Source organism: Thermobia domestica, chromosome 7, assembly GCF_964235325.1.
Source record: "Thermobia domestica chromosome 7, izTheDome1.hap1.1, whole genome shotgun sequence".
Taxonomy (NCBI): domain Eukaryota; kingdom Metazoa; phylum Arthropoda; class Insecta; order Zygentoma; family Lepismatidae; genus Thermobia; species Thermobia domestica.
Window position 1 is genome coordinate 283,771,313 of NC_137460.1, and position 25,080 is coordinate 283,796,392.

The 25,080-nt window shown below is 38.5% G+C and overlaps 1 protein-coding gene across 1 annotated transcript in view; it reads left to right on the forward strand.

The window, feature by feature from the left end:
• The window catches only part of LOC145690980 (uncharacterized), a 50,226-nt gene extending 36,890 nt beyond the window's left edge, over window positions 1–13,336 (forward strand). The window contains exon 2 of the mRNA XM_081766456.1: window positions 11,110–13,336. Within this exon, the coding sequence (XP_081622582.1) occupies window positions 11,110–12,622 (1,513 nt within the window). The 3' untranslated portion in view covers window positions 12,623–13,336. The remainder of the gene's footprint in view (window positions 1–11,109) is intronic.
• The last annotated feature ends 11,744 nt before the right edge of the window (window positions 13,337–25,080 follow it).

The following is a 25,080-nucleotide window of genomic DNA, read 5'->3' on the forward strand; positions in this document are numbered from 1 at the left end:
GTTTCCAGTCGAGTCGAGCCAATTCGAGCTAAATTCTTTGTGTAGTTCCAAGTACTACTATCTCAAGTATCCTATATAGACAATATAATTATCAATGATACTACTACTACTACTATAATTAATTATCATTATAACACCGTGTACCTGTATAAACATGGAATATAGGCGGTTTGTATCGGAATACTAAAAATTAGTTGACTGTTGATCTCGGTCGTCAAGAAATCTTCAGGAGGCAAGGACATCGGTCACGAAGTTCTTAGTTTGAGTTCAGGAGGAGCAAGTATTCGGGCTCAAGCCAAAAATTATTAAAAGTTATGGGACTCCAGCCAAACACGTTCAAAACTGCTCGACCCGGGTTTAGGGTTCTCAACAGTTCAAGCGGCTCGCTCACAGCTTATTCACTTATCGAGCCGAACCGAGAAGTGAGCCGAACCAACAGCTCATCCAACCGAGCCAGCTCGAGCCGATGGCTCACACGAGCCGAGCCGAACCGAGCTGATTGCTTACCCCAACCGAGCCGGTTCGAGCCATCGGCTCAGTTAAGCTGACTCGAACCCAGCCTATGGACTCGTTTCAACGGAGCCGGTTGAAGCCATTGGCTCAATTGAGCCCAGTCGGTAACTCGTCTTTACCGAGCCGGTTCAAGCCATTGGCTCAATTGAGCCCAGTCGATGGATAATCCCAACCAAGCCAGCTCAAGCTGTACGCTCAGTTGAACCGAACCAGGCCGGTTGACATCACTATTTCGGTTGGGCTTCTACTTTGGCTAAAAAATTGGACCGTGCAGTTCTCAGCCTTGATGGTAAGAACTGCAAAAAATGATATGAAGTCTTTAGTTTTACGTCCCACGCTTATGCAGGTTAGGCTAAAGGAGACAGTGATGATGGGAAATGAATGAAATGAAGAAACTGGGAGGAAGCGAGAGAACCCCGAGAAAATCCACGAGCACGGTGTTTGTCCACCACAAAGTCCAAACTGCGCGAGCTGGGATCTAACCAGGGACCTCAAGCACCGGAGGTGAACACTGTACCACTGACCCACCGCGCCCCCTGGTAAGAACTACAGTATATACTTATATTGGTGCTCATGGCATCATTAACTTGTTCCACCACCAACGAATTTCGAGGTACTTTGTTTTGCATCTTTTGTGCGTGTTTTGTGTCGCTTTGTGTGCCTATTCCCACATTTTGTGCATCACCGGAAGTGGATCAAAATAGGCCTACAAATATGGCGGAACACATTATTGCTCTTCCGCCACCAATTAATTTCGAGATCGTTTCCTTGACATCGTTTTGTGCCGTTTTGTGCGTCTACTTCCGTTTTGTACGTCGTGGGATGTGGGTTAAAATGAGTCCCCAAGGTGGGACGAAAACGATCAAGAGTTCCGCCACTATTAAATCTCGAGGTCGTTAATTTCACATCGCGTACCCTTTTGTACGTCTGTTTCGACGTTTTGTGCGTCACTGGAAGATGGTCAAAATGGGCCTCGAAGGTGGGACGAAAATGACCCACTGCTCCGCCACTACCGAATTTCGAGGTCCTTCCTTTCGTATCGACTACTGAATTTTCGTGTTGTTTCGTGCCCCCATTTCCACGTTTCGTGCGTCACCAGAAGTGGGTCAAAATGGGCTTCCAAGATAGGACGAAAATGACCCACTGTTCCGCCACTATCGAATTTCGAGGTCGTTAATTTCACATCGCGTACCCTTTTGTGCGCCTATTTCGACATTTTGTGCGTCACTGGAAGACGGTCAAAATGGGCCTCGAAAGTGGGATGAAAATGACCAAGAGTTCCGCCACTACTGAATTTCGATATCCTTCCTTTTGCATCGACTAGTTGATTTTCGTGCCGTTTCGTGCCCTTATTTCCACGTTTTATGCGTCACCAGAAGTGGGTCAAAATGGTCTTCCAAGATGGGACGAAAATGACCAAGAGTTCCGCTACTATCGAATTTCAAGGTCGTTAATTTCACATTGCATACCGTTTTGTGCGCGTATTTCGACGTTTTCTGCGTCACTGGAAGACGGTCAAAATGGGCCTCGAAGGTGGGACGAAAATGACCCACTGCTCCGCCACTATACCTACCGAATTTCGTGGTCCTTCCTTTCGCGTCGACTAGTGAATGTTTCGTGCCCTTTATTTTCACATTTTGCGCGTCTCCAGAAGTGTGTGAAAATGGACCTCCAAAGTGTGACCAAAATGACCCATTGTTCCGACACTGTTGAATTTCTAGGTCGTTTCTTTCGCATCGTTTAGTGATTATTTTTTAAAAAGTTTTCTGTGTCTACTTCCTCGTCTTGTGCGTCACCGGAAATGAGTTAAACGGGCCTTTAAAGTGGGAGTTAAATGGCTCACTATTCCGCCACCACTATTCGGAGTTGGTTCTTTCGCATCATTTAGTGTGTATTTTGTACCGTTCTGTTCGCCTACTTCCACGTTTTGAGCATCACCAGAAATGCGTCAAAATGGTCCATCAATGTGTGAGAAAATAGAGCCATTGTTCCGCCACTATCGAATTTGGGGGGTCGTTTCTTTCGCATCGTACAGTGCCTGCTTTGTACCGTTTTGTGCTCCTATTTCCACTTTAGTGCGACAACAAAAATGGGTCAAAATGGCCTACAAGTATAGCGGAATAACTTAATGCTGTTCCGTCACCATCAAATGAGGTCGTTTCATTCACATTTTTTATACATGATTTGTGTCGCTTTGTGCATCAGTGGGAGAGGGTCAAAATGGACCTTGAAAGTGGAATGAATAAGTCTTTCTCTGCCATATTTGTAGGTCGCCTTTGACCCACTTTCATTGGCCTACAAAACGTGAAAGTATGTGCAGAAACGGTATAAATATGCACTAAACAATGCGAAAAAAGCGGCATTGAAATTCGATACTGGTGGGAGAGTGGATCAGTTTTCTTCCCACATTGAATGCCCATTTTGACCCACTACCATTGAATCAGAAAACGTGGAAATAGGCTTACAAAACGGTAGAAAATACGCACAAGACTATGTGAAGGAAACGACCTCGAAATCGTTCCTGACGGAACAGCATTAACTTGTTCCGCCATATTTGTAGGATAACATTGACCCATTTCCGGTGACGCAGAAAACGAGGAAATAGGCGCACAAAACGACACAAAAATGGAAATTTAGCTTAATTATATGGAAATTTTGTTTGTAAGCCTAATTATTTGGAAAATTTTATACATTTTTCCTTTATGTTGGTCTACTTTACGTTGATTTGGGACTTTTAAATTTTATTCATTTTTCCACTGAAAAGTATGTATAATTCAACAAGTTGATTTGATTTTGAGTTGATTTGGGGGTTTAATGTCCCGGTCAGCAGCGAGGCTATATGAGACATGGACCTACTGATTAGGAATCCGAACCACATGAGCTCCCGCCGGGAATCGAACCCGGGTCTTCCACGCCAAAGGCGCGTACGCTAACCGCCTAGCCACGGAGGAGCTCTATAATTCAACAACGAAATAATTATTAGTTATAATTATAATAATTATCTATATAATTGAATTCATTGTAATTTGGTCCATAACAAACACTTTACCATTTCGTACTAGCTGTTATGCCCGTTCTTCGAACGGATCAGATAAAATATCAATGTATTTATAAACAAACTGAACAACGGGAGAACAATTAAGAAACATTTCTAACATTGGATATATTTTGTGTGAATACATATCCAACAACGTATATGTGTTTTCATTGGGAAGGCCGATGGGGGCTGAATTTGAACGTAAACACTATCGGGGGTTTCACTATAGGTCTGAGCAACCCCGATAAATATGGATTCGACAAAAATTCTAGTACTTTTACATGTCCCGGTGAACGCCCCCTCAGACCCCCTTGGTTCGTATTGTGAAAAAATCTCCTCTGGCCCCCACTAACCCCCAACTAATACCGCGAAAACTATGAATGTGACACTAACATCTGCCATTTTCTACTATTTTTTACATATGCCGGTAAAAGTCCCTATAATCCTCTGGTTCCAATTTTGAAAAAAAAACAATGCCTCTGGCCCGCAGCCGATTGGGGCTGTATTTGGAAGTCAACGCCTGTGGAAGTATCACCATTCATCTCAGCGACAGCGAAAACTATGGATTTGACACTAATATCGGTAACTTTCCATTATTTTTACATGTCTCGCAATTCCCCAGCCCCGGTGACTCCCGGCCCGCATACAATGGTAGCTAAATTTGAAAATCATCGCTAACGAAAGTATCACCATTGATCTCAGCCTCCGCGAAAACTACGGATTTGACATCGGTCATTGTGGATTATTTTTACATGTCTCATGATCCCCGTTATAATGCCCCCGTTTCTTATCTGATGGGGGCTAAATGTGAAAGTAAACGCGATCTTGAGTTTCACCAATGAGCTCAGCTACCCCGAAAACTATGAATTTGACATTAATATCGGTCATTTTCGATTATTTTTTTACATGTCTCGGAATTCCCCCCTCTGGTGACCCAAGGCCCGCATACAACGGTGGATGAATTTGAAAGTCATTGCTAATGGTAGTGTCACCATTGATATCAGCAACCGCGAAAACTATGGATTTGACACTAATATCGGCATTTTGGATTACTTGTACGTTTCGGCATTCCCCCCCTTCCCCCGTTGACCCACGGCCCGTAGCCGAATACGGTGAATTTGGAAGTTAATGCGATCGGAGTTTCACCATTGATCTCAGCGACCGCGAAAACTATGAAATCGACACTGATATCGTTCTACTTTTACATGTCCCGGTAAACGCCCCCCTGAGACCCCTGGTTCGATTTTTTTCGAAAAAGCTTTGCGTTGGTGTGGGACCTGGACCAAAGTATCTTTGACCAAAATTTGGTAACTCTCGGTCTACTTGTCTGGTCCCCAGGCCGGTCCCGGTAAACGTCCCCTGGAGACCCCCTAGTAAGGAATTAAAAAAAACTCTTCGTCTTGGTCTTGGGCCTAGACCAATCTACCCGTGACCAAATTTTGAAAAGTTTCGGTCCACTCGTCTCGTCCACAGGTCGCACAAAGATAGACACACGAACAAACTCTATTTATATTAGAAAGGTCAGATCTGCCGTTATTGTATTAGTGCGGTGCTTGAGCTATTGATCGTAAAAATTCAAACTCCGATGAGTGATAATTTTATATGCTTGTTTTATTACAAGTTTAAACTTTTTAGTCAGTAGAGAAGAGGGCGTGAATCATGGGTCAGAGTTGATGACAATGGGTTTTGGTGGGTCTGTGGGTCACAGTGGGTAAGAGCGGTTTATGGTGGGTGGTGGGTCAGAGTGGGTCACGGTGGGTCGTGGGTCACGACGGGTGGTGAGTCAATTGGTCATGGCTAAAGTTTTCATTGCCCCACGCCCTCTCTGAACTACAGTGTTCAAAATTAATCAGTAAAAATCAATTGCAATTGATCAATCAATTGAAAGTAATTGCTGTGGAAATCAATTGCAATTGAATCAATTGCCAATTAATTTCAATTGCAATTGAATTACAGAATTCAATTGCAATTACTTTCCACTGCAATTACTTTCAATCAATTGATCAATTGCAGTTGATTCTCCTTTTTTAATGGCCAACTGCAATTAACAATTAACCATTACTTATTTCAATTGTTAATTGCAATTAACAATTAAATTTACAGATTAATTGTTAATTGTTAATTCAATTGAAATTTGCCCAACACTGCTAATAACAAATACTTCTGTTGACCAATTAGGTGTATATCCTTTTTCAAATAACCCTTACGATTTACTTATTTGCTTATTCTTTTTATTCACTTCTATAGGCTTTAAACCAATGGTTCTATGCATACGATTATTATACTTGTTAACTAGTGTTGGTAATATTTCTATCCATTTATAATCTCCTTGTGTTGTAAATTTTTCCACATGTTTTGTTTAAGAGTTCTATTGAATCTCTCAACAACAGAAGCTTTCTTACCCCAATAGGTTGAGTAATGATTAATCTTATTTTCCTCCATCACCTTCTTAAATTCTTTATTGTAAAACTCTTTGCCTTGATCAGTTTGTAAGTTACTAGGTTTTCCCGTTCTTAATATGGATTCAAATGCTTCTGTAACATTTTTACCGCTCTTATCTTTAACAGGAACAGCAAAAGCATATTTCGTAAACACATCTATAATCGTTAGCAAATACTTATACCCTTTGTTTAACTTGGAGATACCTTTTCACATGCCACTATGCATTTCCACAAGATCTGCTTGCCATAAATCATCTATACCTTTAACAATAACATTTAACCTAGGATAATTCTTTCCGGAACGTTTGTGAATTTCTTCTATAATGTCTTCTCTAATACCTTTACCTTGTTCGAGTCAATCTTTCTTTTTAACGAATTACGATTTAGTAACACCACATACTGAACCAATACCTTTCTTACTATATTTTCCATTCTGTTTTTTTTCTATTCTAATAGTGTTTTTCTTCGTATCTGTTGATTTCTTACACTTAACACAATACATCCTGTTTATTATATAGAAATTTAAAATTCATCATTACCTAATACTACCCTCCTAACATTATCATTATCACTTGATTCGTTTTCGTATTCATCTTCATCCTCTCTTTCTACATACATAATAAGCATTAATGATTTGCCTTGTTTCAAATCAGAATTTTTGGATGGTCTAATTGTTAACTGATCATTGATATTAAAGTGTAATGGAAAAATTTCAAATAGAATGTCATTTAAAAATGTGTCTATAAGTTATGAATTGAAACTTGATTCTGTATGTATTAACTACTTCTATAAAGAAATTTGTAGGCAGCAGCTAAATTATATACACAAATGACTGGTTTCTCAACATCATCTTTTGCCAATCGACATGGTAATTCTACAGTTTCTTTTTGTGTAAACTCTTCGTTTGCTTATTCAAGCTGCTCTAATGTTACAAGATCTTGTTTATCGATAGCATTAGATACATTAACCAATCATTTATTCTTAAAATCAACCCAGGATGTATAATTTGACGTAAAAACTTCTTTTTTACTTTTAATGTTAGGTGTAAGTTTTAGATGTAAGTATTTTATGATTTTAAATGTCATTAAAGCCTATGCGCAAAGCACCCTGCCCAATCTCACCCTACTGAATCTGTGCTGGTCAAAGATATTTCCAAAATGGGTTGGCGTAGAGTTTGGCCCAGGAGTTAGGTTATTACACTACTGTTCTTTACCCAAAGAAAGGGTGTAACTTCGAAAGGGTGTTGTGATAAAGACACACTCTACTTAGGTTCTGTTCGATTTTCACATTATCCAGTAGCTGACACCTTTTTCCTATCTTCTTTGCATAGTATCTCATAACTCAATTCGTCCTTATATAGGGTTAAAAGAATTTATTTTCATTTCCGTAACTTCAGTATGTTTATTTACATTGCTGTAGGACGTAATATTGAGGTCTGAAATATTCAATAATAATAATAATAATAATAATAATAATAATAATAATAATAATAATAATAATAATAATAATATAGGTAACAATTTCCGTATGAGGACACATTGTATTAAAATCTGTAAAATCGCCCTTAGCGTTAGCCAGAAGTTACAAAATAGTCGGGATTAGAGAGAAGTGTCAGGATCAACAGGACATACCCTCTCAAACGTCCTTACAACTAGCTAAATGTTATAACGGAAAGTTTCCCTAGTACTAGTTAAACGTTATAACGGAAAGTTTCGAGGCAAATTTCGTTTAGAAAGTATGGATTCTGAACTCACAAGAGCCGTAAGAAAATTTGTTTTTAAGTAATGGTTATGCCGGCTAAGCTACAGAACACGTCGATGATGAGAATGAAAGAAATATTGAAATAAAGAAAGTTCGAGGAAGCAGAACACGGAGGAAACCTATACACACGTTGTTTGTTCAGCACAATGCATACTAGGCGGGAGCTAGGTGGAACAGGTTGTACCATTAAATTTACAACACTTCAATAATAATAATAATAATAATGCTATTAAAAGTTTATAGTTGCACTAAAATTCGACAAAACTTACTTAAACGTAGGGGTTTCGAGGAAGGGGTAAACCTACTCTAATTTAAACGAAAGCTTTCTGCTAATATTTCGTGTAGAAAATATTCTACTTTACGTTTCCAGGAAAATAACTGTAATAGAAAGACCTGAATATAATTGAACACTAAAGCTTGCAATAAACTAACTAAAAAACAAAAATTGAAAAATAATATTCAATAGGGGAAACAAAAATAACATGGAGAAACCAAAAATTGCATATTGCATATAGCAGTACTAGAGGTATGAATAAGCTGTACAAATTAACATAGGTTACCTATTGGTTGTGTGTTCATATGTGTGTTATTAATAATCTGGTAATGCCTCATGTGCTACCAGTGTCCTTATCTTTACTTAAGAGAAGGGAATATACCGATTTTTTTTTTAATTTGGAGACTGTGGAAACCTTGTGTATTAATTGAGGTAAACTGTTCCAGAGGCGTGTAGTACTTACTGTGAAGGATTTTGAGTATGAATCAGAATTGTGACTGGGGATGGAGAGCAAGAAATTATCTTGTGATCTTGTGCTTCTAGTATGAAAATCTCATAAATATAAAAATTACATGCTAGATACGATCGTTCTGGCGTAGTAAGTATTTTGTACAATAGGGTAAGATTATGTAAATTTCTTCTTCCGACTAACGTCAGCCATGACAGTTTTTTATAAAAAGATGTGAGATGTTCCCTGTAAGTTATATTGAAAATAAATCTATTGCAGGCATTTTGCACTCTTTGCAAGCGCTTTGATTGATTTTCTGTTAGATCAGAATAGACTGAGTCGCAATAGTCAAGATGTAGGAACACCAGTACCTTGACAAGTTTGATCTTCAAAGATATTGGTAAGAAAATTCTTAGTTGATTTAACGTATGTAGGGCACCAAACGCTCTCTTACAAACTCCATTTATTTGATCTGACCAGGAGAGATTTTGATTTATTATGACTCCGAAATTTTTGGCAGCTGTAGAGAATGGAATAGCAGTATTGGACAATATTATATTTGGGAGCTGATAGATATTAATAGAAGAAAGAATTCTTGGGGAGCCAATTAAGATGCACTGCGATTTTGTTGCATTTAATTTTAACCCATGAGCCGTAGACCAGTCGCTGATTTTGTTTAGCTCAGTATTTATTTTCTCAATCGCATTATTAATATCTTGTTGGAGAAAAGAAGCATATAACTGAAAATCATCAGCGTAAATATGGTATTTACAATAGGTGAGAATTTCAGGGAGATCATTAATGTAAAGGGCAAAGAGAAGGGGACATAGTACGCTACCCTGCGACACTCTACTGTTGATACAATGCCATGCCGATATGTGATCCTGATTGATCACTACTCTTTGTTTACGTTCGTGAAGGTAAGAATGAAACCATTTAAGCACTGATTCAGAAAAATTAAACAATAATGAAAATTTCTTAAGTAATATGTCAAAATCAAAGGTTTGAAATGTCTTACTATAGTCAAGTAGAGTAAGGAGCGTCAGTTTTCTGTTATGAATAGCCGATCTTATATCCTCCGTTATGTTTACTAGTACAGTGCATGTGCTATGATTACTTCGAAAACCAGATTGAATTGTATCCAATAAATTATTTGTTTTAAGTATTCCCGAATTTGATCATTTACAATATATTCAAAAACTGTTGAAAGCTCGGGAAGGACACTGATTGGACGATAGTCTGCAATATTATCAGCGTTGTTCTTTTTTGGAAGTGGGGGGACCTTAGCAAGTTTCCATACTGTGGGAAAAGTACTGTTGCAAGAGAGTAATTAAAAATGTCAGTGATAGGATTAAGTACATGCAGTAGAATTTTCCTGACCGTGGTTATTGAAATATCTATACCAGTGGCTTTAGATTTAATTCTTTGGATCGCTTTTAATACATGTGCAGACTGTACATGAGAAGACGAGAACAGAGAGTTAATTTCCGAAGCTACAATATTATTCATTGTTTGCAGTTTCGTGGAGGCTGGTACCATACAGGTTTGACAGAAAAAAAGTGTTCAATTCATCTGGCGTATAGTTAACAGCGTTCTTGGCTATGTTTCTCCCAACACCTAATATTTTAGCCATTTCCAAAGAACTGCTCCATTATTTTGGAATTCAAGTATTTAATAGGCAAAGCGCCGTTTTGCCTTCCTTACTTCTTGAGTGCAACGGTTTCTTAACCTCCTATTGTTTTCGAATTTCGTATTAGGATTTATGGTGCTATCACTGGAAGGATCACTATTTTTAACATATCTCCTGTATGCTCTATAAGCTTTATCTCCGCACCATTAACGAACGTAATTCATCGGTTTAGCATGGTGATGGGTGTTGCGAAACACGTTTCTTAACTACAGGGGCGTGTCTATCATAGAAATTTATTATTAAAGAATTATTATAGAAGTATTCAAATATTTGAATGTGATAATGCGTGTGTTATCGCTGGTCAACCGGCATCAACATTCCTAAAGTACAAAAAAAAAAAAAAAAAAAATGCTCGACGTGTATTCGATCGAAAAAGTTCCAGATTACTGGCCAATCGCCTAGACCACTGAACTACAATCACTACGCTGTAAATGATTCGTCTTTAGTCTGGTTACTTTAAGTTTCTCTGCCTCACCTTGGAAAGTTGTATATTATTTTTTTTCTTCGTTTCAAAATGTCTTTCGTATTCCTCTTATGATGATATAAGTGAATGATTTTCGGTAGGATTTATTTTAATAAGTTCAGTTGTTCTTAAACCTTTGATACGCAAGTTTGTTTTTTCTCCACATGAAACTACAGATAAGACAGATTTAATTCTCGTACTGTGTATTTGTTTCAAAGCAGCCACGGTCAAGGAGTTATGACAGCCACGGTATAAACGATGGCTCAATTTGATATATTGAAACAAACTACAGCCTCTTATTTTAAGAATAGAAAGATATGGAAACTACTCAGTGGTACTCCATTTCATATTTGTACAATATTTCATGTAATAAAAAAATTTGAGTGTAATTTTATCATGAAATAAAGAGAATGATTATTTTTTTTGTTGCTACTTAATCATTATCTCGATTCACATTTCCTTATTTGTTGAATTTGTTACAGGCGCGATAACGTATTACCATTCCACGGAGAAGACGATACGTGTATTACTATAAAGGAAACCATTTCTCATTCAGATGAGGAATCTCATACTTCGATGCAGTTTGGCAAGGGGTTTCATCCATCACTTTTGTCAAGGCATATTCTAGCACAGGAGAGTGAAAAGCGTCATACCTACCGAAAGAGAGAAAACCACCTTAGTGAAATTTCAACTTTGTCAAGCAATAACTTAGTGCACACAGGTCAAAAATTCCACATCTGCCGCGTATGTGGAATGGAATTTAGTGTATGTTCATGTTTGGCTACGCACATGTTAAATCGTACAGGAGTAAGGTTACACACTTGCCAAGAGTGTGGTAAGTCATTTACTCGACGTTCAGATATGGCTAGACACATGTTAATCCACACAGGAGAAAAACCTCACACGTGCGAAGAGTGTGGTAAGGCATTTAAACAACGTTCCAATTTGTCTTCTCACCTGTTGATCCACTCGGGACAAACTCCTCACGCGTGCCAACAGTGTGGTAAGGGATTTAAACGACGTTCTGATTTGGCAAAACACACGTTAATCCACACAGGAGAAAAACCTCACACGTGCGAAAAGTGTGGTAAATCATTTAAACAACGTTCTAATTTGTCTTCACACCTGTTGATTCACTCAGGAGAAAAACCTCACACGTGCCAAGAGTGTGGTAAGGCATTTAATCGACGTTCCAATTTGTCTTCACACCTGTCAATCCACACAGGAGAAAAACCTCACACGTGCCACGAGTGTGGTAAGGGATTTACTGTACGTTCACATTTGGCTACACACCTGTCCTCCCACACAGGAGTAAAACCTCACACGTGCCACGAGTGTGGTAAGGGATTTAGTATTCGTTCAAATTTGGCTACACACCTGTCAATCCACACAGGAGAAAAACCTCACACGTGCTACGAGTGTGGTAAGGGATTTAGTGTACGTTCACATTTGGCTAGACACATGTTAATCCACACAGGAGAAATACCATACACGTGCCAAGAGTGTGGTAAGGGATTTAGTGTACGTTCACTTTTGGGTATACACATGTTAATCCACACAGGAGAAAGACCATACACGTGCCAAGAGTGTGGTAAGGCATTTAGTGTACGTTCACGTTTGGCTACACACACCTTAATACACGCAGGAGAAAAAGCTTACACATGCAACGAGTGTGGTAAATCATTTACTCGACGTTGCAGTTTGGCTAGACACATGTTAATCCACACAGGAGAAAGACCATACACGTGCCAAGAGTGTGGTAAGGGATTTAGTGTACGTTCACGTTTGGCTACACACACGTTAATCCACACTGGGGAAAAACCTTACACATGTAACGAGTGTGGTAAATCATTTAATCAACGCTCCAGTTTGTCTACACACCTGTCAATCCACACAGGAGAAAGACCTCACACGTGCAGAGAGTGTGGTAAGCGATTTAGTGTACGTTCACATATGGCTACACACATGTTAATACACGCAGGAGAAAAACCTTAGACATGCAACGAGTGTTGTAAATCATTTAATCGACGTTCCAGTTTGGCTTCACACATATTAATCCACACTGGAGAAAGACCACACACGTGCCAAGAGTGTGTTAGGGGCTTTTGTGTACGTTCACATTTGGCTAGACACATGTTAATCCACACATGAGAAAAACCTTACACATGCAGCGAGTGTGGTAAGTTATTTAATCGACGTTCCAGTTTGGCCTCACACAGTAGTAAAGCATCACACGTACCAAGAGTGTGGTGAGGGATTTAAACATCGTGCAACTTTTGTTACGCACGTTAATTCACAAAAGATATAAAGCGCACACTTGCCAAAGTGTGGTTAAGAATTTAAATAAAATTCAGAGTTGGCTACCCACATGTTATTCCACACCCGATCCAAAATCTCACACGTGCCAAAACCCTGGAATGGAATTTATTCAACGTTCATACGTGTTAAGCCAAATAGGACGTAAATCTCACACATGGAAAATGTTGTAGATGATTTAGTCTACGCTCAATCCTTGCAAGGCATTTCAATACACAAGTGACAAACCAAAGAGATGCATAGAACGTAGCCTCCTATTTACTCAAGGTTCACATTGAGCAAGAAATTGTTAATCTACAAAAAACAAGAGACTCACACGCGCGGAGTGTAGAAATACATTTACTGGCTAATCGTATCTTAAAACACATAGTTCACTAACGACAGATATGCGAAGGAAGTTCAATATGATTTAGTTTAAATCAGCTTTGGCAAGACATGTAAATAGACATGGCATATAGAAAAAAATTTGCCGCTCTCACAAGTTAAGTTTTGGCAGAAATATTATATGCACGATAAATACACTGCTAAAGAGGTCTACAACAGAATTAAATATTAAAGGAGTCAGACCACATTAAGCCCTTCAAATGTACCTGCCCTTTGGAATGGAATGTAAGTTGTGAAGGACAAATTGTTAAGTCCGTATTTTGGGGACAGATGTTAAAGGAAATTGGTTCCGCCTCTACTCCACGAGTAGCTCTTCTGCTTTGCCGCCACAGTGATTGCTGCATAGTGTAAAGGTGCCTGACGCGGACGAAGATTCAAATGACGATTTCGCAAAGGAACATTCATGTAGAGATAAGAATTCCAAATATAGTCCATGAGAGTTCTTGTATGTCAGGGAGTTAAAGGCAACAAGTTTAAGCGACATCCATAGTGTGGGCGCACCTTCCTCATCAGCTACAAGTGTAGATCCTTTCTGGACTACTGGACTACTTCTGAACACTAGGACTTTCTGGACCATCTGCATTTTGCTGCATCTTGCTTGTCGATACATGGTTGCGCAGTTCCCGCTTTTACGACAATCTTTCATGCACTTGGCAGAAAGTTTTATGCAATTTGAAGATAAGAAGCGAACATAAACTCAAGTCTTTGTCCCTTTTACAGGGGTTAAATTTTGCGTTAAAATCGTATTAAGGTTGTATGTGTCAAAAAATGACTAACTAATAATATTGAAAACGATTACATTCCATTTGTTGTCGTCTTTGATTTCAAAGCGAGATTAATAGCATTTTTATCCAAAGTGTTAATGACTTTACCGGAATTCGTGGTGTTTTGCGAAAAGAGGGTCTGTACCAAAATTTCGACGCAAATATCTTCTACTCTTTTCCGTCCACAGTCGTTTCTCAAGCGCGGGATGATGATATAAGGTGAATGTGCATGTGGGTTGATAAAAATGAAGTTCGAAGCTATGTTTCGCATTCCTTACTTATTCTCTTGTATACTTAGAAGTTTTTGAGTATACTGACTAACCAACTTTTCACTCGTTTTATAAGAAAAGTTGTTAATCAGGTTTTAAATTTTATTCAAAAACGTTCAGTTTACCTTATAAAAATCTGGTACTGTAAGACAACGTCACACCTGTCAAAACGAACCAGCATAGAAAGTTTTACACCATTGTATTAATATATCGGTATTTCAACACTTTTCTATAAATTTTAAAGCGTGATCCTGTAAAATCAAGCAATAATGAGTTAGCAACTTCTGACTTGAGTGCTTCATATAGTTCGCGTTCAAGCTTGCAAGACAAATTTTAATATACGCAAGTGGAAAACTTCACACATACGAAGAGTTTGGAATACTACTTGGTCTATACTCAAGTTCTGGAAGGATATTTTAATACACAGATGAAACTCTCACACATATGACAACACACAGGCGAAAAGAAGATTTATATGGAGCTCACGTTTTACAATGCACAAGAGAAAACATACTATTAAATACTAAGGAAAAAACTAAAGCGTTCTACGTGTGTAGAAAGGGCTTAATTAAAGTTTCTATTTCCCAACAGATTATTAATACAGATGGGGAGTAACTGCTCAGTCAAGACTATGAAGAACGGTATAATCGAAGTTCAATTTTGAGGAAACATGCTATCTCATACAGGTCAAAGATGTCTGTGCATAATTGTGAAAAGCGTTTACATGAAGTTTATATTTTGTTAGTGGAAAGACATTGTAAGATATGTGAAACTAATTACTAAAACATCATGTTTGTACATAAAAAGTATATTCAATTTACACACGTGATAAAATATACAAATGCGAAACATCTTAGTTATCAAAAGTGCGATAAAATTCGTTCAATATTACGTATCAATCTCACGTACTGCCAATTCAGGTTTCCGCTCGCGACGACGGTAATTCGGCCGTGATTGATTATTCACATTTTTCAGCATTGTGCATGATGCAAAAAGTATGTTTTGGAGCATTTAGGTTTAGTAAATGAAGACAAATCATTGTTGACCAAACGTATAAGTTTAATTAAACTATAATACTGTTAAATATGAGTGAAAACACTGTACAAAACACAAAATTACAGATTCGAACCTAACCAATATCCATGTCACTGAGCTTGTTGTGCTAATGCTGATATTTATTGCAGAGAGCAGTAATGATTGAATGCTTTTTGCATATGTTTTTCCACAATATGTAGACTCAAGGCGGGTTCAAAGTTAATCAACATCCACTTCACTGCTCTCTTTCTGAGGTTGCTTGCATGTATTGCAAGTAGTGATAATTGTTGACTGCAATCTGAACATGTATTTTCCACAATCATTACATTCAAGGCGAGTTCTGTTGCTTTCCCTTGACCTGCAGATGTAGCAAATATCTCTTCGGATTGGTTACACTGCTTCATCATCAGTAGTTAGTTTTCTGTATTATGCTAAGCACACCAGCAATTTTTTTTTCAAAGTTGATATTTTACGATGAGCTTTCAGGTTTTCGTTTATTAATTCTAATGCTAACACGTATAGATATGGGTTTGTAATATTTTTTAGGTTAGGGCAGTTAAAAATGAAACAGCGGATGAAAAATAATGTAACTTTTAATTACAATTTTATGTAAATGAGAAACAAAGAATCACGTTTTGGCTCCCTCTGACGGCAGATTGGCCGTCCACCCTCCACTACCAACTTTGGGATTGTACTGAACGGGAAGTAATGCATTTGATAATTTTCTCGCAGGGGATTGATATGTTTAGAGTAGCGAGATATTGCATTTGCATGACACATTACTTTCTAATCCACATTTACAAATGGAAGAGAATCGGGCTGTTTTCCAAGAACTGGGAAAACAGGTTTCCCTGAAACATCTATTAAAAATGAGCGAAAGTGGAAAAGAAATAATATATGTTTTCGAATACAGAAAGGTCCAGCTTATATTGTCCTGGCCAGAGGCTTTCAGGCCGGAGTGAAAATAAGAGTAACTCATACTCTGGGGGAGTGATAAGGTGGACGAGTAAACGGATTGAACAGGGAGGTACGTCGATTATGCAGTTGAGAGTTTATTAAAATCTTCTGTTCTTCCCTCAATTTGTGCACCTGATATAACATTGTACTATAAAAGACTTATGCTAGAAGTTTTAGATCTAGGTCTGATAAGAAACCAAAGTTGTTTAGTGTTGCTGATGCTGGTGTCTTTTTTTTTAAGATATAATCTAGGTGTTTGCTGCATCTCAATAGCTTTTTTGTATTAAGTGGTATATTAGAAATTATTTTAAGATATGTATTCATTTGGAAATGCACACCACAATTCCCAAAGTTTTTTTTTTTTATTTGGTAATGTGTAGCGACTCTGTTCGCCGTGCCTCATTGGAAATTTCATTGTTTTTACTTTTTTGAACAGTAGAAAGTATTTATTGTTGCATTAAAAACATGAGGGAAAGAATCCTGTGCCTCGTCTATAGTTCAATTTAGTAAAAGTGTCCACTGTATCACCTATTGCACTTTACAAATTTCACCCAAAGGGGCCTTCCTTCAATCAGGTACAAACATTCTTTTTGAGTTGGATTGCTGGCTTCCGGGATTGGGGTAAGATAGGGAACGGGCAACTCGCGGTCTCGGAGAAGGAACTCTTTATATGAGATGACAGATTATATCAGAAAAATAGACATGACATAATTTAAGCTGCTATTTTTACGCGCGTTATGAAAATCGTACAATCCCAAGTCGAGTGCTTGAGTAGAATGTTCGACAAAGGAATGTCATTTGTGTGATGTTATCCCATGTTTACTGTAGTTCCATATGTAAGCCCAAGATATATTCACCAAAATGAAGAATTTTGTCACCTTGTGACAACATTTGGAAATGATTCGTGGCATGTTTCAATTAAACTTGAGGACTGTTCGTATATTGTCTGCAGAAACACCGGACGGAGTTTGTTTTGGATAGACTTACTTGGGCTCAAATAATTTCACACTCACGTACGAGATCATTCTGTGCTCTGTTGCCCTATTTATTTTAATACTACAAACAATCCGCCCCTGTGGTCTTGCGGTCGTTTATCTATGTAGAGAATTGGTTGAGAAAAGGCATTCCACTGTTCCTTACCAATACTTTCAGACACGTTTCAATTACCACTAGACAGCCATATTCCAGCAACTAACTAATATTCATACCAGTCCGTAAAATTGATTATAATGCATTGTACATTTAGATAGTATAGTTTAAACGTGGTTTTGTTCACTGCACTTTTGATCAGCATTCTTCTGTACATCACCACATTAAACGCAGAATATGGAGCACCTGACGGCACACTTCTCTAGCGTGGGATCACGTTGTTCTAGTCACTCTCATTCTTTTCTTGCCATCTGGGTTGAACATTGTAAATTATATTATTTCAGTGTCCTGTAGCAATAAGTGAAAACGGTATATCACTGCATTGCCAGCTGGAGATATTGTCAAACGCAGACTCTAGCCGTAACCTTACTACTGGGTTCACAATGGAAATGAAAAAGCACAGAAATAGCACAAATATTTTTCCCGAAGCAGGAGCACGAACTTTAACTTTTCTACGGTTTGATGCCATTTTTTTTAACTTTATGCATAGACTATCCTAAGTACATACAAAGATTTCGTATTGCAAAATTTAATACACAGATTTACGGTGCGGATAGCCGCATGATCCATAATTTATCAAAATCTTTTGATCCTCTAACCAAAAGTTTTCCAAAGACCTTTCCTTTTTCGATTACCTAGTCCTACTCTGGAGCTATACCAGTGCATAACTTTCCCCATATTACAGTACGATATCGAAAAACTAAATCTCACCTATATCAGCAAACGCTTCCAAACTCAGCTCCCTTTATTCATACAATATCTATTACCTCACTTTAGATCCTAGACGAAATCGCTATCAGCATACCTCTTGTCCCTAATGTTTACGCCCTGTTAGTACATTTTACCCTCGTGACATTCATTGTTCTTAACCCTACAGTGGTAACGTGAAAGAAAATTTCATGAATGGTAACACTTTGCTTTCTGGACCCAGGACCATTTTTACTTGATAAGATATGAACTAGGATTTAAATTTCTATTATATTTACAATATTAAATACAAACACCAGATAGTGGATACGCTTTAAGCGAAACTGTACATTCACTTTATTGAAGCAATATCTTTCTTGTTATAATTAAGTTCGATACCTATGTGACTATTTTATTGCTTAAATACCAGCACTCAAAATAAAATATTTATTAACTAGAAAGACGTAAACAAGGATTTCTCCTAATAGGGGTGTATTACACATAAGTAAACTCATTATGTTCACTGTTAACTCATTATATTCCGTATCGAAAAGGCGAGACGTCACGAGAAACTAATCAATTTCTTTATATTCATAAACTATTAGCATTTGGCAACCACACTCTTCAAAACGTTCATCTTTTGCACAACCATGAATATTATACGTTAGCACGCAGCTCGCAACATTCTTCACTTCGATTTTCACGCCACTTACAATAGTTCGTACGTGCAATTTCATGTATCTTCACTCGAAATATATATTTAACTTCATAGTGATCATATATACCTAGGTATTTGACTATGACTTTTATTTCTATTTCTCAACATTCTCTTCTACTTACTTCATAAACTCATATTTGAACAATTATTATACGAGGAAAAATTTCACACATTGCTTATCAGTAAAACGCATCACACTTCCAAATTTAATTGCAAATTTACCGGCTATCAACTCATTCGACACGGTAAGAAGCTTCCGACTCGACGCGCCACCAGCGCCGTGATAATAGTATTTTATCCTTACACATGGTATAGTATTGACTCTCCATCTAATATTACAGAACATCTAATCATAACTATTTATTACAGATCTTTATGTGTCACAATGACTGTCATCTATGTTCGACCAGGTCGTCCTGTTCCCCTCCCATTCCAATATATTTCAAATAATTTCCGACATTACCTGATCTCTTCCAATATTAACATCCATAGCCGCTCAGACCGAGAAAAAACAGCTTTTAACAATTTTATCCCTGCCTCCACTACATGCTTCATTCACCCATTACTAAAACCAATCCGTTCCTGATCTAACACTACTCCTGACATAGTGATCACATGGTCTCTCGCCCACAGTATTTTCATCTACATTCTAGATCCTCTGAAGAGTTAACATGTGCCCATTACACTCACTCAAAAAGTTTCCACTACTTCTTCTTCCGTCTGAGCACGTCCTCTGCTAATATTTCGCTACTAAACTTACTAAACTCATACACTGTCAGCGACCTATCCTCCTTTTACTAAAGTGAATTCAACCCTTTGAATACAAAAACTGGGTCAATTTGGCCCAGATGATCTTTTATAAAGAATATCAAAAAGAGATAGTGGGCTAATATTTTTGGTATTCTTCCATTAGCAACCATTTTTACTTTTGGAAATCATTTCAGTAGAATTCATATATAAAAAAATACCCCCAAAAATGGCAGAAAGTGTAGCTGGGTCATTTTCACCCAGTTTTGGATACCCCGCGGCACGGCCCACAAAAATATATCGTTTTATTATTATTATTATTATTATTATTATTATGATTATTATTATTATTTTGCCAATTGAAATGAAACCTGGAATAATCACTTCTCCGTTCTACCGAGCTTTGATTCGGGTAAGAGTAATAGTAAATATTATTTTATGAAACTCCTTTTTTCCCCACTCTTTCCCACGTCCACACGTTACTACATATTTCCTTCTCAGCAATTGTTATATTTTGGTTCAGTTCCCTAAAATATCTGGTTTTATTTTTAGCAAGACACGTGATTCTTCACCCCTTAAAAGTACATAGGTTGGATAAAAAGTACTGGCAACCATGCCGGCACGCGCCAGTCTAGTGACGGAGAACCACGAGGTGGCAGCACCGGAGAAGACAATCTCAGTTGAGGAACTTAGGTGAGTGGGAACGCTGTTGAGTCAGTCAGTCAACGAGAGCAGTGGCGTCAAATTGGTATCGCGAGTGGAAGCGCTTTAAACACAATGTTCACTAAACGTGAACAGCGTTCGTGGATCAAAATTGAAGTGGCACGTGGTCGTAGTGCACGAGAATGTTTTCAGGGACTGCGGAAAGCCTGTGGTGATACAGCGTTGACATACCTCACCGTAGCTCGATGGGTTAAAGTGTTTCGCGAAGGCAGACAGAACGTGTAAGACCGACAATGTTCTGGACGACCTCCAGTGGACAACATGACAATTCAGCTCCTTGCATCCTTGCTGGACGTGGATAGACGGTGGACTGCGCGTGAGTTATCGGCAGAGGTTGGGGTGTGCCATAAAACTGTGCTTCACATTTTGAACGACATCCTGGGTTTTCGCAAATTTGCAGCATATTGGGTTCGACATGTCATTACCGAGGTGCAGAAATGGTACCGATATGCACTGGCACAAGAATTGCTCGACCGCCACCAGAGGGAGGGTGACAATTGCTTGGGCAGGATCGTTACCATTGATGAAACCTGGGTTCGATCCTAGGAACCATATTTGAAGCGCCGATCCAACGAATGGAAGCATCCCGGTCCCCCTCGGCCAAAGACTGTGCGCCCTAGTCAGGGACTAGTGAAGGTGATGTTGATAGTGGCGTAAGATGTCCAAGGGGTTATCCTGCACCATGCTGTACCAGCAGGGCAGACTGTGAATGCGCCATATTACTGTACGTTCTTGCAACACCATCTGCGTCCCACACTTCGGAAAAAGAGACCTGGTCTTTTGGCATGGACATCAATCATTTTGCACGACAATGCACGCTGTCACACAGCTACTGCCGTGACGGACCTTTTACGTGCCTGGAACTGGGAGATTCTGGAATTTCCACCATATTCGCCGGATATGAGTCCGTGCGACTATGACCTGTTTTCCAAGACGAAGCAACCACTTCGCGGACAACGATACAACACCAGACAGGCCATCCTCAATGCCGTAGGGCGGTCGCTGCGAGACATAGCCAGAGTACAACGTGCTGACGGAGTACGGCGCCTTCCATACGTGTGGCAGAAGGTTGTGGACATGGGAGTGATTACATTGAAGGAATGTAGAACGTATTTTCCCTTCTAATACAGTCATTTGTAAATTATAACAATTGTGTCATTACTTTTTATCCATCCCTTGTATGTAATCTGTCACAAGCTTGTCTGCAAAGCGCATTGCACCAGCAAACCGCTCTGTAAGGACTGTCAGGTGTAATCAAAATACAGTGTGTGACAGAATTTATTCCTAACAAAGCGTATTTCTATGTATAAATCTCTAATGTTACAGTACTATAATTCAGGTATTGTTTGAAAGAATCAAAAGCCGCCACTGACAGTGTATACAGCGTATGAAATTTACTGTAAGAAGCACGAATGTGTCAAAATAACCCACGCTTAGTACTTTACCTAACATTTTAGGTTTGGTTCTCTAAGGGTTAATCCACTTTAATCTCTACCACCAATCATTCAACTCGCAATTGAGTTTTCATCCCTCAAACCGCATATATATCACCTCATCATCGTAAAATAACTCCCACAAAATATTCAGTTATTTCCATACGCTGATGATACAGCTTTTTTTGCAATTTGCAGTATTATACACTAAGTAAACAACGCCTTACAACCAATAATACAGACGTTTGGTCTGTGGTGCAATAAATGGCTACTAAAATCCAAAGCTGCTAAAACCCAAACTACAGCATTTCTGGCCCCTAAGAAACGCTCCAGATTTCACAGTAATTCACTTTCATCACTGTTAATGACAACTGTTTTACAATCTCCAAAACTGTTAATACGTAAGACTCACCATAGATAGACACCTCAGATGGAAGATTTATGTCCAGGACATCAATAGAAAGGCATACATTTGACTCAATCTATTAAAACGACTTCCTGGCACAATCTGGAGTAGTTCTACAAACCTACTCTTAAACACTTATGTAGTCTTCCTTCGACCTGTGATTAGTTACGGCCATACCGTTAGGTCTCGGCAGCTACCCCTTTTTTTTATCAAAAACTTAAGGTTCTCGAACATCGCACACTCATAATTCTATACATCAATCTCCTGAGCTCTATGCTCGCGTGACTTTTCCATACATATGTTTCCATGTAGAAAAGCTTTGCCTCAAATACTTCCGGAACGCTCCATCCTCATCGTCCACTCCTCTGTGATACCATCAACGCTCATATTTATTTTTATATCGTTCACAGCATCAGTCATTCTACCTCTTCCTCCTCTTTACAATGTATCATTATTCCTTACCACCGAATCATCAAGATCTTCCCCTCATCAGAAAGTTTCTTCTCTATCACCCTCCGCACAATATCATACAATCATATTCTACACAATAATTCCTTTGTCACTAACAGAGCTACCCATCCCTTTGAATAATGCTTGAAGAAGTCCCCGAGGGATAAGAATATCCTATATTCGTCATTTTACAATATATCAGTTTCTCTCGTCCAAACGCACCTCGTCTCATAGATTTCACTCAACAACGTAATATGATGAAATGTTAATCCAAATATGTTCATCATGATGTCCATAATTCATTGTACAGCGGGGGACACTTCTAAATGGTACAGCCATATGGAGATTTACGGCTAAGGTGTACCATTTAGAAGTGTCCCCCGCTGTACAATTTCCTTTCTCCACCATCATTATAATTACGATTGTAAAGATCGTAATGTCCTATTTACTCACGTTGTTTATGACATAAAATTACAAAATTTTGAAAATCCCTTAGAACATCTTTAACTCCTTTCTCGAAATACCCTTCACTTCTCTTTCCCCCATGGAGGGCATAACCCTTGAGCAGGTGGTTATCTAAAACAAACGTGCGCCATACCTTTACATTATAATTTCAATTATTATGTTATTTCTAAAGGGTGTCTTATAGGTAATTTATGTCTTGAAGCAAAGTAAAGTTCTTTGTTTATAACTTTATCACAAGACTGAAGTCGCTGTAAGACCGTCAGTAAAATTTTGTCCAAATATGTACCCCGTTGGAACTTTCAGATAATGCATTTTTTTTAAAAATTCCGTATCAGGGAGTCAACACAAATATAGGGAATAAGTGTGAGGTTTAGGACAGTTGGAGATGTGGGACAGTGATATACCTCTCTGGTGATTTGTGTTAAGTGCGGGATATGGCTGGCTTAATGGTTTTATGGAGCATCCCCCTCAGTTATCTCTACGATCCCTTGAATCAAAAGTTTATCAAAAAGTACCAGCTTCAATAAGCAGAACGTGGACGACTTTTTCAACAATTTGAAATCAGCATATGAGAAATGAAACTTCACTCTGAAGTCTACTTTCAACTGTGATCAAACTGGATTTAGTACCATACACACAACGCCACCTGTGATAGCTTCACGAGGACAGAATCAATTCGGACAGGTAACTTGAGCGGAACGTGCTGAACAAGTGACAGTCCTATGTACCTTCAATGCAGTTAGGAATAGCATTCCTCCAGTTTTTCTATATTCGAGCGTAGGGTACAAGAATTTCTTTCTGACGAAAATACCACCTCATAGCTTGGTATTAACAAGGATCACTGGATGGAATATTGCTGAGGTACTTTCAACTGTGATCAAACTGGATTTAGTACCATAAACACAACGCCACTTGTGATAGCTTCACGAGGACAGAATCAATTCGGATAGGTAACTTGAGCGGAACGTGCTGAACAAGTGACAGTCCTATGTACCTTCAATGCAGTTAGGAATAGCATTCCTCCAGTTTTTCTATATTCGAGCGTAGGGTACAAGAATTTCTTTCTGAAGAAAATACCACCTCATAGCTTGGTATTAACAAGGATCACTGGATGGAATATTGCTGAGGTATTTGGTGTTTGTTTAGAACACATTAACCGAATTTCAAAATATTCGAAAGAAAATCCAATCATATTGCTCCTCGAACACCACGAAAACCTCGTAAACATCATTGTGGTAGAGAATGCTTACCAAAATGGCGTGTTATGAACATTTTAACCCGCATTGCAGTCAAACTGCAACTGGTGGATGTTTCACTTTATGGACCTCTGAAGACCTATTACAATCGTGTGTGCAATGACTGGCTGATTAATAACCAAGGAGAAACTATTTCTCCTCATTCTATTGATGAGTATATAGGACGGGTATCCACAATATGACACAATAGAATATCATATCTCGATTTAAAAAGACTGTAATATACCCTTTCAACAGTGCTTCTTTTACAGAAGACTAATTTCTGATATCTTTAGTAAATGACCGTCCAAATCCCTCGTTGAACAGAAAGGCACCGTTTCACCAGCAAAATCTATAGGCAACCTTACCACGCAGAATGTTGCTGTCATATTTGAGGGTATGGACCATGGTTCATCAGAGCTTCTGCCTCAAAGCTCGCTTATATTAGCTATCCAAGAAACTACATATTATATTTTGCAGCAATATCTTCCACTGCGTTAGTATTCACTCAGAATATCCGTCCTTATCCGAAGGATGCCTACCCCTCTTAATAAAACCAACCGTAAGAAAAAGAGGAGTGGTCGAACAAGAATACTAACAGCAACTCTAGGAAAGATGAAACCAAAGAAGAAGGCTTTGCACAGCAAAAGCGAAAGAGATGTCGGTATTAGAATTCATTTACAACAAGTAAGAGGAAGGTTGATCAACTCAGAGT